Below are 16,436 nucleotides of genomic sequence, written 5' to 3' on the forward strand. Positions count from 1 at the left end.
ACTTTCTAAAGGTGCAAAAATGCTTAAGTGTTGATATCTTACAATGCATTATAAGATGTGTTACAATGCATAATTCATGTATTTAAAATACTTTACATTATAAATAAAGGCTTCAAGTAAAGAGTTAATAGTTATTTTATACGTACACCATTTTTACTTGCATTTCCATCAAAAATAGCTTATCTTTATAGTGTTCCAGTGTATATAGACCATATATAGCTATGCCATGCCATCACAGTGATATCCGTAAAATTACCGTTGTATTTTGGTTAACTGGCATGTGTGCCTAAGGACCCCTGTCATATAATCATAATTCACATGCCAGTTCACCCTCTTTCACCCGCCTGATGCATAAACACAATCTCTATTCTCCTCATTTTGTCATATCTCTCTCTGTCTGTCTCTTCTCAGTATCATCAACAGACTGTATTTGTCATAGTGCCACAGCTCTGTCAGATCTTCCTTTTTTGGAAGCGCTTTGCTCATCCTTGCTTCTGAAAGGTCTCGCAGGCAGTGGAAACGTACTTGAAAGCCTCAGGATATTTAATGATATAGACCTGCAGTAAAAGCGTGTTTACCGTCTCACTGAACCACATAAGGACACTGACGTATTGTGTAATCGCTCGCTGATGAAGATACCATAAACAGAGTTGGCTGCTTTATTTAAGAGTCATGTACACTCTCTGATTTCGTCAGCAGCGTGTTCTTGAACAAAGGTTTTTATTTGGGAATTTAATGACGTTTTTATGTCTTTAAACAAACCAGGTCTCTTGGGATAAAACATGAAGGTTTCAATGAATACTATCAAGTTCTCTTGGAGAAACAACATAATTTAATTCATTAGATTGGAGAAAACAAATCAAGACATTCAGAGACTTTTTGTACACTAGTACATTTTAAAGTTTGGGTCGTTAAGATTTGTGCGTTTTTGAAAGAAGTCTCTTTATTATCACAAAACTGTATTCATTCAATCAAAAATAGAGTAAAAACAGTAATATTGTGAAGTATTATTGCAATTTAATAGAACTGTTTTCTTTTTCAATATATTGCAAAATATAATTTATTGCTGTGATCAAAGCTGAATTTTCAGCATCATTATTTCAGTCTTCAGTGTAACATGATCCTTCAGAAATCATTCTAATATGCGGATCAAGTAACATTTCTGATTATTATCAATGTTGAAAACAGTTATGCTGCTTCATATTTTGGTAGAAACCATTTTATTGAATAGAAAGTTCAAAAGAACAACATTTATTTAAAAATATAAATCTTTTGTAACATTATAAATGTCTTACTGTCACTTTAGATCAATTTAATGCATCCTTGCTGAATAAAAGAAACCGAAAAAGAAAAAAGTCTGACCGACCTCAAAGTTTTGAATGGTAGTGTCTTCAATTTCTGTAATCATCTGTCTTTTCGGTTAACATTTATTTTATTTTAAGTAACAAAAACCATATTTTTATGGTTTTAGTTTTAGTTAACTATAATAACTGTGGCCAGTACACACCAATGTGGCAAGGAGTGCGTTTGTACTCCATGCTGAACAGCCAGAGAGCACGGAGGGTGCTGAACAGTGTTTACATTAGCAGTAATGTGACCATGCTAATTTATGAGCTCTATGTGGTGCCATTGTGGCAGCTTACATAACAGACTAAAGGCTCCACTTCACTCTCATCCACTCCAACTGAAGCTCTATTTAACATCTGAACAGTGCTGTGTAAATATTTCTTAGGGCAGTATGATATTTTCAAACGTACACCGTCATTAGACGTTCTTAAGAAGCTCAGTCTCATCTAAATCTTGTTAGTGTCTTAAATGTTCTCATTTTGCTGTTTTTCTATGTTCTCTCAGAGCTGACGCTTGGTTTAAGAGCAATGCCGTTCAAAGTGACCAGCTCAAGTCTCTCATCAGGATCCTCTGTTAAGGTATTTAACATACACAAAACAAAACTATATTTGCATGCAGATGAAGTCTCTACTCAAGTTTTTTTTTTTGTACCATAAACCATAATAATTCAATTTCTTCTGATAATGGTCCATCCTCTCTCTGACCCTTATAATCAAACAGATAGTTTTTTTTGCTGCTGTGCCTTTAAGGCCTTCACATAAACGACATCTTAGCACGTTAAATGAGTGACGGCACTTTGCTTTGTTAGAGACACTCCCCTCTTAACAACACTATCTCAGCGTCAACTTTGACACTTTAAATGGTCTGTAAACAATTCACAAAAGCTTCAGAAAGGAAGTGTCTCAGGGACCAAAGAGCTGTTAACAAACAGCTCAAAACAAAACAAAAATGTTCAGCATCAAAACATTAGAAAGCAGGTCGGCACTGATAACCTCCTGGGCAGCGCCCCAATATACAGTATAGCGATATACCATTGTGCTTCAGGCATCCCGAGTTCAGGTCCTGGCTTGCGGAACTTTCCTGATCCCCTACCCCCATCTCTCTCCCACTTTGCTTCCTGTCAACTTACTCTCCTATCGAAATGAAGGCATAAAACCCCCCCAAAAAAAATAAAAAAAATAAATAAACTTTAGAGAGCAGCAGAAAAACACAGATAATTCATGTTCATACTTCAAAAATTTTTACAATTTCATTCCAGGTGAAATGATCACACTTTTGTTTCTCAGGCCAAGAATGATCTGACCTGAGCATAATCTATGTTCTGTAGAAGACTGCTTTAACTAACCTAACATTTGTGATTGAAGACATTTAGGCCATGAGCACAATGCAGCTACAGTACATATCATTGATACTCCTTAATCTACTTCTGTACACAAAGTTTGGACATTCACTGTAGTGAGAAACGCATTCTACAATCAAATTCAATCCTGAAAAGTTAATGTAGTGACAACTCCACTACTGTTCAATAGATCGGAGTCAGTACGCTTTTCAAAAGAAGTCTCTTCTGCTTACCATGGCTGCATTTATTTGATCAAAAATACAGTAAAAGAAAAAAAAAGTTAAATTGTGAAACATTACAATTTAAATGAACTGTTTTCTGTGTGAATATATGTTAAAAGGTAATGCATTCCTGTGATCAAAGCTGAATTTTCAGCATCATTACTCCAGTGTTCAGTGTCACATGATCCTTCCGAAATCATTCTAATATTCTTATTTACTGATCAAGAAACATTCTTGATTATTAGCAATGCTGAAAACAGTCCTGCTTCATATTTTTTGTGGAAACCATGATACAAGTTAAGAACAGCATTTTAAAAAATAGAAATATATTGGAACATTATAAAAATCTTCACTATAACTTTATCAATTCAATGCGTCCTTGCTGAATTAAAGTATTAATTTCTTTAAAAGAAAAATCATACTGACCTCAAACTTTTGAGCAGTGTATTTGCTTTCACTCATTCACACATCTCTCTATTGCCAGATCTCCCAAGGAAAACAAAGCCAAAACAAGCGACTTGCTTCACCAAAATAAGCTCTAATATGGGACTCAGTTCTTTAAATAAGCATAAAACATGACTGCCCATAAATAAGCATCTTTATGAAAAACTAAGCTTATAAATGCAGACATGGCAACACAAAAAGAAATGCACACTTTTTAAAAACAGCAACTTTTATGAGCATGAACAACATGGGGCAGTCTGGCCTAGTGGTTAGAGATGTTGGACTTGTAACCCGAAGTGTGCAGGTTCGATTCTCAGTACCGGCAGGAATTGAAGTTGGGGGGAGTGAATGAGCAGGGTACCAAACCCCAACTACCCCACTGCTCCTTGTGTGTGTTCACTACTCACTGCTGTGTGTGTTCACTTGGATGGGTTAAATGCAGAGCACAAATTCCCGAGTATGGGTTACCATACTTGGCCACACATCACGTCACTTAAAACACAATGCCTCTATTGACAGAGGTTTACTTAAAATTGTCTGATTATAATACGTCTACAGTAACTTCTGTCAAAAATCAGACACCAAACAAGTTAAATTGTTGTTCAGCTATGAAATGTGAAACCTTTGATAGACATCTTTGCAATTTTGGTAGTAACTCTGATACAATCCCACATTTAATTGCAATTAGAACTCTTGAATCTGTGTGTGTGTTGCAGTCATCCAGTCTCCCCAATAGCTAATACTGCACAGAGCATAATAAACACTTAAAAGGACAACATCTGCAAACCTGTAAACAATTGAGGACGACAGTCCTTGTGAAAATGAAGTACACTTAAGCACTTTAGTAAAAGAGTATTTACAGTGCTTGAAGTGGAAAAAAAGAAGTGCCGGTACTCCCACCCGGCACACACCCTTCCGTGACGTCACCCAAAAAATAAATAACCAAACAAACCCACTACTTAGAGAATTTAACAAATTGAGTGTATTTTACATCAGAGAGACAAACAAACAGAATTGATGTTCTGGTATTGTTAATTAATTTGTTTTGGTACAATTTAAAATTGTTTAAGTGAAATTGTAAGTTTAAGGATGTTTTGTGTCTTTTGGGGAGACACAAAAGGATTCACCTATACACATGGGCTACATTAGGGGGCAATTACCCCCCCCCCCCCCCCCCATTTATTTATTTAATGAATTATTTATTTATATTAGATAAATAAGTACTTTTTAATAATGTATGTATAGTGCCACAATCAATCAATCAATAATTAAATAAAAGTTTTCAATACAAATTAGCACAAGTCAAGCTGCGATACCAAACAGGACCACAGGGCCAAAGACCACTAAATCACCTGCCTTTACTACTATACGGATCCATTCAGAACCGCTAAATCTCTGACCACCACATAATCAGCGTTCATTATAAAACACTCTTGCTTTTAAGCCAAATACATGCTGAAAAGAATAATTTTACTGACATCTGGACGTAAGTCACTATTCTCTCCGCAATCACTGATGAAATCGGTGCATTAGCGCTGTTTTGAACTTACTGTTTGGATTCTTGGACTTTCCAGGAGTTTACCGTTTTAAAATGATGTGATCGCAAAAGCCTGCTTCTTTTCATTTTAAGATACTATTTTCGTTATAAAGTACTGATTCAAATTAGTAATCAATAATTAATTATTAATCTACTACTCTGCACGCCTCCCCTGACATGCTCTCGTGCCCCACACACTCCGCTTGCATTCATTCACGTGATTGGTCGAGATGAGAGGTGATCCCGCCTGGGTAGTGTGATTTATATAGTGTCCTTTCTAATCATATATGGGATCATATAATCACACAGACCCTGACGCTTTTACTGCGTACCAGCCCACTTCAAGCACTGAGTATTTATGAAAACAATACAGATTGGATTTAGAAAGTATTCAGACATTTTTTTTTTTTTTCACACTTTGTTGCAGCCTTGTGCCAAAAAGTTTTTAAACTACTTTTTTCCACATCAATCTACACTCTATACCCAGTAATGACAAAGCAAAAAAACTAACAAACAGATTTGTAATAACTTGGCAAATATTTAAAAATAAAACTGAAGTATCACATTCCATAACGCAGTACTTAGTTGAAGCACCTTTACAGCCGGCGATTACAGCTTTAAGTGTTTTGGGTCTGATGCAACAAGCTTTGCACTCTAGATTTGGGAATATTCTGCCTCTCCTTTTTGCCGATCCTCTCAAGCTCTGTCAGGTCGGATGAGGACCAATGGTGGACAGCTGTATTCAGGTTTCTCCAGAGATGTTTGATTGGTTACTTCAATCAATGTGTAGAACTATTTCAAAGATAATCCAGAGAAATGAGATGCACCTGAGCTAAATTTCAAATGTTTTAGTAAAGGCTCTGAATGCTTATGTCAGTGTGATAGTCAAGTGTGAAATTTGCTGTGATCACAAATCAGTTTGTCATAATGGGTTATGGAGTGTAGACTGATGTAAAAAAAAAACAATTAAAAGCACTTTAGCAAATGATTGCAACATAACAAAAATAAAAAAACTGAAAGTCTGAATACTTTCTGAATCCACTGTACTTGAAAAGAATATACTTAAGTGTGACCCGAATGTAATGGTTTTGGATATTTAATTTCATGCTATTTTCGATTAATTGCAATTTGGTGATTAAGTCTTACACTTAAGTTGGGCTTAATCACATCTTTACATGTAAATTTATAATTGTGTCTATTGACTTTGAAATATGGTTAAAGTGCACTGCTGAATGTACTGACAAGCATTTGTGGTAAACTAAAATAGATTTTAATTTCTATGGGAACTTTAATGCCTTGTATTTAAATATATTTGTAATTACACATTTGTAATAAAGCTGTCATTTAGTACATTTTAACATCTTTAAATGTGTTATCAAATAACACACTACAGTTAAAATTAAAATCATGCTTTAGTATGTTAGTCAACACATCCAAATAGGAATTTTTTTAAAGCATGATGAAAGATAATTGAAACAATTTAAAATGTACTTTAAAGTAAAACTCTTCATTTGACATTGTTACAAAGTGTACTTTTTGTAAGTATACCTAATGCCGAGTTCACACTGCACAATTTTCAAGTCGTCAGATCACCGTTGTTTTCACACTGCACGACTATCTGGGGTAGTATTCAGTTGCTGCTGCGTTCACATTGCACAATGGATCGGCGACAGGTTACACACTGCATGACTTTACAATAGGAAGAATCGCCGACAACTCTGTCTGGTCCGCAAACTATGTTTCATATAATTCCTCTGCGAACTTCCCGCTGCCCTGTAGGTCATCGCCGATGTGTTTTTCAGTCAGAACTCATTAAACACAGCAAGATTTTGAATCGCTGACAGGTCCAGATATTTACCATGCCAAATATTTCTTGGGCGTCGGCGATTCTTTCAGATCGCGGCTTTGATAATTCACACTGCGTGATTGTCACTCGCGTAAATGAGCACCGATTTGCCTCCAAATATGGGCATTTGTCGGCGATTTCGCAAAACCTGCTGGCGAGTGAAAATCAGGGTTAAAATCATGCAGTGTGAACTTGGCATAAGTGTGTTGAGAAACAGTCATGAAAGTGTCTCTTTAAGTACACTTAAGTGGTCTTTTTTTAATTAGTATTGTTATCTGCATGCCCAATTTGAAGTATTTTAAGTTTTAGTTTACTTCAAAACCTTTAATAAGTACACTACAAGAGCACATTCAATACAATTAAACACACTTTTTCACAAGGCAGGAAAAGCTGCTCCTATGTGCATAATTGAGGTAAATCATTTGAAATATAGCGAAACATCACAACAGGTACATAAGTAAACGTGTCTTTTGCTGGTAATTCCTGTTGCGTCTGTAACTCATGTGGGGCAGTGTAGTAATCTCGTTAAAGGATAAGTACTGACGCTTCATTAGCAGGTTGACAAGGCTATTTCGCACAAATGAGGGATTAATATCTCAGTGTGAGAGCAACAGAAGAAAGAGAAAGCCTCGAGAGAGAACACACACAGCAGGAATCATGATTTGAAGGCAAACTTGTATACGGCAGTCTGGGTCAGAGGTAAAAATGAGTAGCATTTGAGGTAGTAGATAGTAATTGCTGTGTTGTGTACTAGCAAACATGAACCGCTGGAGTTAATGCATACTCTGTAGAGGTTTGGTTGAGCTTTATTATAAATACAGTGATAACTGCAATGACAGACAAATGTCTAACAGCTGATCATAACAGATGCATTTGTGTGGTCATAAAAAAATGGATGTTGTTTGCCCATTGCTTCTCTCTTCCTTTGCAAGCAATTTCCTGGATGGTGATTTGAGGTACAGATTGTACTAGATGTAGGTCAAAGTGTTTAGCACTGATGGGATGGTAATTAGAAGCAGGGTTTGGAGAGACTTGATGAGAAAACCACAAGGGGTGGTGTGGGAAATAATCTACAGCTCTTCCGACCACAAATGACTCAAGTTTCCAGTGTGAAAGCAAAAATGCTGCACAAGGTGACAAAATCACAGCTGATCAATATGTGAAGGGGATCAATGGTTTGAATGAAAATGGATTTTGGATCAATGATATTTCATGGTATGAGAAATTCAATGCAGCACGACAGAAATAGAGATCATGACCAAATTAGATTTTTTTATTTTATTTCAATAGCTGTCCCTGTTTAGGACAGTGTAAGAGACAGTTGTCCTAATGATTTATTTATTTTTTTACAATATTATTCTTAAAATTGTTTTAAACATTTATATTCTCTGTATTTTATGTGTATTTACTTTTTTTGTTTTTACCTTGGCTGTGTGAAAATATCTAATACATGTCAATATATTTGACAAAAATCTACTTATTTCTCAAAATTTATGTATAACATTGTTCTGAATGGAAAAAAATGGATGTCTAAATGTTTAATGCAGCAGCAAAAATCTAATATGTATGTGTTTCATGGCACAGGTTTTTAAAAAAATATTTATCCATTTATTTATATGCACCAATATAAATAAGGGGATGAATTATATATATATATATATATATTGTGGCGGGAGGAGCAAATGACAGACATAGTGGGTGTGGCGTCAGGCCTCGGAGAAGCTTTTATTTAACAGAAAATAAAACATAAAATGTCCAAAACGGGAATAAAGTGTCCAAGGGGAAATATTGTTAAAAAAGTGTAAAATAAACAGGGGATCTGATGTCCTCATTGTGTCAGGGAATTGTGAAGGAAGGGAGGGGTTCAGGTAGGGGGCCGCACGCACTCCCCTCTCTGGTCCGGGGCGCGAGGGGCGGCGGCTTCGTCACAGCGGCTCTTCTTCCCTGTCCCACGGCACTTCAGGGGATTAACGGCCCGGCATCCTGGCCCGTCGACCACGTCACGGGTGTGGTTCCATTCCGGACAGCAGGTCCAACAGCTTGCGCCTCTGGCGGTGTGGGAGTCCCTCTCTCGAGGAGAGGCGTGCTCGCCTTTTAAACTTGGCACCTTTAAAATTGCCAAAGAAGTAAGGTAACACCAGTGACAAAAAACGGGTATATGCGATCTTTAAATAAATATACAAAAAAATATAAAAAATCATTAATCTGTCATTTATGTGTATTCATAAAGTCAAAAGGTAATCTAATAGTGTGGTCTAAGTTTAAATGTTAAAAAAATAAATACATTTTAAGACATCTTGCCATACCAAAAGTGGACGTTTCTGTAGAATGACCCGTATATATATATATATATATATATATATATATATATATATATACACACATGAATTTTATAAATGTATATGTCTAGTGCCAGTGAACATACAAATTTAAATACTTTGTGTCCAGACTCTGTGCTATTCAGAAAGCTTCTAACTACAGTCACTGACTATTTCTGGACATCCACCACACAATGCAAACCTGTACTTTTCACTGCTCTTTCCTAGAAAGAAGTAGTAGCTTTTTAATTTCATACATGGATGCCTATAGAATTATGTTCCAAGCCAAACAGACATTTTGAAACTTTTCCTTGTCTGTTTCTTCCGGCTGTATGTACCTTACGTTCTTCACAGGGTTTGTTTTGTGGCCACTCTTTTACAGCTTGCGGTGGTATATTTAGATGCTCTGTTTTGAACTATGCCAGATATTTTTAGTTGCATGGCTGTCAGTAAGTCCGAGGGTCAGGCATTGTTGCTCGAATGAGACCGGACTGATTGGAATAGCTGTCTGAGCCTCAAATATACACTGACGCAGTCATGCTATTGAATGATCTGTCATCTGGGTCAAAAAGTTCAGAGGTGGTTTTTGCTGACGGAAGTTTTTGCTGTGGAAGTTTCCTGATGACAGCTAAAGTGCTTTTTAGTGATACACCTGTTGCGCTATGTCAAATCAAGGCCAAAAATCTGAAACGTGTCACAGGACAGTAGTGGTTTCAATGAATTGCTTGTACAGAGCTTTATAGTGGAATACTTATTTGCATATTTTTGCATAAATTTGCATAGATGCATTGTTTTTTAAATAGTTATTTAGTTTAGGGCCATTCACACACATCATGTTTCTCCATTCCAGTGCACTACTTTTCCATTGTTTTTCTATGAAAACTTGTATGACCATTGCGCTTGTGTTTTGCATCTTCTCACAGGTGACATACACCAGATTTCATCTAGTCCACTTAAATCATTCTGTCCACTTAAATCCCATCGCTTTCATACAATCCATTGCAAAATCACATTCAGATCTGCTTCCATTCAATTAACAACCAATGGATAGCACCAAGTCCCTGTCCATTTTTTTCTCGATAATCCAGTCTTGAATGTAAGTCATATGTCAATATGAAAAAAGACCTGCCAGTACTTCAGTTTCACCGCAAGCTAGGGCTGCCCCCTAACAGTCGACTAATCGTTAGTCGACCAGAAGAGCCTTGGTCGACCAAATTTGTATTATTCGCTTAGTCGCAGAAAAAAAAAACCCACATTGGCGAAGTCACGTAGATCGTTAACGGCTGGTCTATGGTAATACAGTACATCGGGCAGGATATCCAAACGCTCGCCTATCATTCATCCACAACAAATATGGCTTATCATCTGAAATTTGTAAGTATTAGCAACTTTACATGGCCACTCAATTTAATGTTAACCTAGAGAAATATCCGCTATTCAAGTGTCTGTGCACGCGCTCACTGCAGGACAGATGGAGGCGCCTGTGCGCTCACTTGCTCTTAAAATACTCTTAAGTAATTTCGTAATTTTTGGTCATACAGATAAGAGTAATACATCTTTCAAATCTGTAAAGACTACGTTTATTTGTGTGCACTCATAATAACAACAAAACGCGCTTTTGTAAAATAATGAAAGCAAACGGGATGCGCTTTCTGCCGTCTCGGTCTGTGAACTTGAGCGCGAAACTCCGTGTATATCTTTGCCTTACAGACATTAAAATTATATCTATAGAGAGTGAAATGTCTACTTTCAAATGAACCAATTCAAATGGAAAACAAATATTCTCAGATTATGTAATCCGTATAAAACATGCATACAGGCGCATCCACTACTGCGGAGATGACTAGTCAGTGTCGCCGACTTCATCTCTTAAACCAAAAACAAAGAAAGCACTTGTTTATCAGTGAATTATTAAAATGTTAATGCAGCCTCCTTACTGTTTTTTGCACTGTGGCAAGCTTTATGAGTGCGCATGAGCGCTTATTAGGCTTTGTAGGCAATTAAAGGCTCATTATAATGATTTAAATGGTTTATTAATAAACATGAATTAGTCGACTAATGCTTAAAATGAACGACTACCAGTCGACCAGAAAAATCCTTAGTCGAGGGCAGTCCTACGGCAAACTTTAGCTCAATAAAGAATAAAGAATAACACTAACAATACCAAGGTCATGGGTTCCTAAGTAACGTGTACTGAGAAAAGTATAGCTTGAATTCCTTATACAGTCACGTTTTTATTGAAGTGTCTACAAAGACATCAAGCATAACTGTAGGAAAACCATCATATGAGTTTAAAGTGCATCTTTAAGTTACATCTTAGCCTAGTTTTGACGTAAAGAGGCACTAAATATTTTTGTGTTGCACCATTAAAATTAGTTGAATCATAACTCTATGTATACCATAAATATTTAGGGAAGCCTGTGAGCAGGAGTAACTTTTGGAATAAAACGGCAGATTGACTGAATTGCATCCGTAAACTCTTGTTTTACCTGACAGTGCTTTAGACATGTATGATAATGTTGACATTTACAATGGTTTACCATTTAATTGAGAGGACATTATGAGAATAAATTACTTTGTTAGGAGATCTTCAACACAATCCTGACTCAAACAGCACATCTGTGTGTTGTGGGTGCCAAAAATAATCAGTCGTAATAAATAATGCCATTTCTTATGTTTTTTTTTTATCAGAATTTGGTAACACTAGTTTAGGGACTAATTCTTACTTATTGCTTATTGCCATGCATATGACTAGCATATTGGCTGTTTATTAGTACTTATAAAGCACATATTAATGCCTTATTCTGCATGACCGTATTTTAGATCCCTTAATCCACCCTATACCTTAACAACTACCTTACTAACTTATTAATAAGCAGCAAATTAGGAGTTTGAGGCAAAAGTCATAGTTAATAGTGAGAATTGCTCCCTAAAATAAAGTGTGATCCAGTTTATTTATTCATCCTGAATCACTGAGGTTAAATGTCATATTACATAACTAAGTGTTAGTTTTAGGAGTGCTTAAGACCTGCTAGCTGCATTCTGCCTTAAGAACAAATGGTGCAACCAAATAAAGTACAGTAACACACTAGCTAGTAGTTACTATGTGTAGTGTGGACTTTACAGTTAAAGTAAGAACTTACAAACGGCTGGTGCAACCCTACCCTGCTGATGTAGTACATCTAGGGTTTAAGATCGATCAGACATCCTTGAAAAAAACTAATAAACCATTTGTGCCTTCATTGCCTTGGATTTGCACTATGTACATGTGGTCACATTGTTCACCGCTGCTCTGCAGACTTTGTTCTCTGCTAGTGAAAGGTGTGAAGGACAAGAGCTCTAAAAAAAGAGAGCCGGGGGCTTATGGGCGATTGCCCACTAGAATAATGGCCACTGTTGATAAATAGATGACTGTGGCACCTGAGTTAGCGGGGGCTCTGGGGCCTCCAGCTGCCATGGCGACAGAATTCCAAGGCTCGCCATTGGCTGATGTGTTGGACAGCTGATGGGGGTCTTGAGTGAGGTATAAAGGGCTGGGGTTTGTCTCAACTGGGAGTCGAAGTTAGGCATATTTTGTGTCATCTATACCTATTGCAAGGTGATTTGCTCTGATTGTTCTTATAAACTTTAATTGTTGGAGCTTTTGACGATTATTTGGCACCTGTTGATTAGTTACTAGAGAAGCAGCCAAACAGACCATGCTTGGTGTCAGTTTGGACTCCACGCCAGACCTAGGCAACCAAGTCAGTCTCCAGGACAATCTGGATCAAGATTGTGCCGAGTCGGGCCTAGAGGCTGTGATCGGAGACCTTCTGTTACAGACCGTTTCAGACGATGAAGACGAAAAAGCAACAGATGAACGTTTTTATGAGCTGGAACTCAATCTTCAGCGAGCCGTGCAAGATGTAAATTGCGATTTGAAGGTTTTCGGCAAAAGTATAGAGGCCCGTTTGGAGGAAGCGACAGCCCAGGTTGCGCCTGTTGTCGAGACAATTGCTGCCTTACAACAGGAGAACTTGAGTTTAAGGATCCAGCAGGAGAAGCTTGTAAGGCAAGTAATGGCGCTTTGTGACACCCTTGGACTGCCTGAACCAAAACTGACACAAGAGCAAAACGTGGATCCAGCAAACAGCAATCCCTCTGATGGGGAAGTAAACCCAGTGCTACACTCTCCAACCTTTGCTGCCGTTTGCCATGCATGCGGCAGTGTCTCAAGGAAAAATAGCATGGTAGTATAAGTGTGGCTTTTTTCCAGACATTTAGCAGAATGTAAACATTAGTAGTTTTGCTAAGGCAAAGAATCACTGTTGCAATTTAAAGTGAGCTACAAACAGACTTGCATTGGGATCTGAGCCATATCTAGAGACCACTCTTTTGATTTGGACCAGTTTACTACCTAGGATCACTTACCAATCTAATTGCAATGCCCTGGCAACCATCAAGAACACCTAGCATTGTGGTTTGTAAAATTTTCTCATCCAGTAGTTGAACTGTTCTTTTGATGAATTGAAACAAGTAGTATTTTGCATATATGCTTATAGAAAATTGTCTCACAGAACAGTAGCATGGTAGTATGTATGACAATTTTCCAGTGGTGTAAAATATTTGAGTAACTTGAGTGCTTATGTCCTTTTGGCTACTTTGTAGTTTTAATGCATTTCAAAGATATTAGCAACTTTTAGTCTCTACTTGACTAAAGTTTTGAATATGTACTCTTTACTCCATTACATATTTCATGAGTAATGCAAATAATGCAACTTACTAGTTATATTTTTCATGGCACCTAGCTTTTTCTGCAGCAGTTTATTTATTTATTTTTGACAGACAAAATGTTGGCTTTTGAAAATCGTGCCTTTTTTATAACCAGAAAAGTGGTTTTGATGCACAAAGATGTTTTTATTGTCTCTTATATAAAAAAATTAACCCATGAAAATGCAGACCCTATTGTAAATAAGAGTGAAAATAACAAGTAAAATACTTCACTACTGTTATAATCAGATACTCTATGACTTCTACTCAAGTTGTATTGGAATTGGTGACTTGTAATGTAGTCATTTTTGTTGTAAGGTATCTGTACTTTTACTCGAGTGTGGTTTTCAGGTACTCCAGACATTTGTCTGATTGTAAACATTAATAGTTTTGCTAAGGTGAAGAATCACTTTTGTGTAGGGCTGGGAATCGATTCCGAGGCGTTGGGAATCGAGAGTCGATTCCAAAGGTTGGAATCGATTCCATCAAGGGGAATCGACTCCTCATTCAGAGCCTTTTTCAGTTCAACAAAGCTTATCTATATGGGTGCCTCTCAAACGGAAGGCTGCATCCTACGAAGGCTGCACACATTTAAATTCACGAAAATAAACTGAAATAAACTGAAAGAAAACGAGTCAATACTGAGATCATCTGAATTTTAGGATGCAGCCTTCCATTTGAGAAGCACCATTCACCTCCCTCATGCTCACTAAAAGCCGTAATTACGAGAGTTTATACGAGTAAGATTATTTTCATTTTTATATTTTTATTACCATTCGCCTCCCTCATGCTCGCTAAAAGTGATTAGAAGTCTGATTAGTTTCAGTGAGGAATCGATTCCCATCGATTCCAGAACCAGGAATCGGAATCGAACAGCCCTACTTTTGCGATAAAGTGAGCTAAATAGGATATGAGCAATATGTAGAGACCACTTGGTGTGTGTCTTTTAATTTGGGCCTGTTTATTTACTACTCAGAACACCTAAGGAAACTAATAGCAATCCCCTGGCCATCAATAACATCTAGCATTGTGGTTTGCAAAAAAATATTTCTTCACATCGGTGAACTGTGACTCAGAAAGATGGATATTGTAAGCTTTTGCCAATTGAATCAAGTAGTATTTTGCATACTTATGCTTACCAATGCTGGAAAATTGTTTTTCCTTCATGAATCTGCTGTCATCATTTGATGGCTTTGGTTTTAAAAGCATAATTTTCCACTATGTATTATTATTAGTCATCTGCACTCGTGGTGAATAACATGGACTGGAAAATCTGCCAAGAAAACCATCTAAATATAGGGGTTCAAGTTAAAAATTTTCTTTCATTGAAGCTTGTGCCATACTTATTTCTTCACAAATAAAACATACTGTAAACTTACCATGAAAGATCCCAGCTGGTATGAATAATTAATTTTAATTTATGCTTCAAATAGATTTTATGGCTTTGCGCAGTACATTTGAAAACAAAATGAATCTCATGAAGGCTCATTTATGTCTGATTAATTGAAAGTCTTAGTGTCCGAGTTTGCTTCCAGGAAGAGATTTGATTCAGTCAGATCAGATTTTCCAGGGATCTCTTGATTAAGGGCAAGTTACGCTCTAGATACAGTACAAGTAGTTCAGTGAGCAGGAAAGTTGGTGGTAATTTAATTTTTAAAATAAAGTGAATATTAGAGTTTTAGATTGAAAACTAATGTTTGTGTAGCTCTTAAAAAATGCTTTAGTTGGTTAAAAGTGGGCTAAAATTTCCTAGTGTGAAGCAAAGCCTTGTTAAGCTGGGATTAGTAAGATGGAAAAAGATGGTAACTCATTGTGGCACAAGATTTGCAGTGGGTATTCGGGTCTATTTCTGCACAAGTCTGTTGCAATTCCTTGTATGTGTTTGGTGATGTAAATAATTGTGATTGAATGCAAAGACTCTCATTTTAGGAATAGCACTTTTGCATTACATACCAATTATTTTCAATAGGGCTGCCAAAGTTAACACATTACCTTATGAGATTAATTAAATATGTGTAATGCTGTTAAATTCATTTAACACCCCTAATGCATTTACCTGATTTGACGTAACAATTGCTTCATTGCAGGGTTTGACAGTGCTAGCGCTTCACTTGCATTTGTGATTAAAAATAGATGTGTGTGAACTGTAAAATGTATTTAGGAGCACGTATTCAAATAAAACAATTCCCTGCAGGTATTTAAATCATACATTTAAGAGGTCTTAAAGGGGATAGTTCACCCAAAAATGAAAATTCTTTAATTAATTACTCGCCCTCATGTCGTTCATGTCGTGTAAGACCTTCGTTCATCTTCGGAACACAAATTAAGCTATTTTTGATTAAATCCGAGAGCTCTCAGACCCTCCATAGACAGCAACACAGCTGCATTGTTCCCAGGTACAGAAATGTAGTAAGGACATCGGTAAAATAATTCAAGTGACATCAGTGGTTCAACCGTAATTTTATGAAGCTACGAGAATACTTTTTGTGCGCAAAGAAAACAAAAAGAATGACTTTATTCAACAATTCTTCTCCTCATCCCGTCTGCAGCGGTGCTATGCGCATGCGTTGTTTACATGATATATATATATATATATATATATATATATATATATATATATGTGTGTTGTCAAACG

General features: G+C 36.8%; 1 protein-coding gene across 1 annotated transcript in view; it reads left to right on the forward strand.

The window, feature by feature from the left end:
- Positions 1–16,436, forward strand: part of LOC107662053 (smoothelin-like) — an 84,989-nt gene that overhangs the window by 46,391 nt on the left and 22,162 nt on the right. The window contains exon 11 of the mRNA XM_016451914.1: positions 1,852–1,925. Coding sequence (XP_016307400.1) covers positions 1,852–1,925 — 74 coding nt within the window. The remainder of the gene's footprint in view (positions 1–1,851; positions 1,926–16,436) is intronic.

Source organism: Sinocyclocheilus anshuiensis, unplaced genomic scaffold (genome assembly GCF_001515605.1).
Source record: "Sinocyclocheilus anshuiensis isolate Anshui unplaced genomic scaffold, SAMN03320099.WGS_v1.1 scaffold431, whole genome shotgun sequence".
Classification (NCBI taxonomy): domain Eukaryota; kingdom Metazoa; phylum Chordata; class Actinopteri; order Cypriniformes; family Cyprinidae; genus Sinocyclocheilus; species Sinocyclocheilus anshuiensis.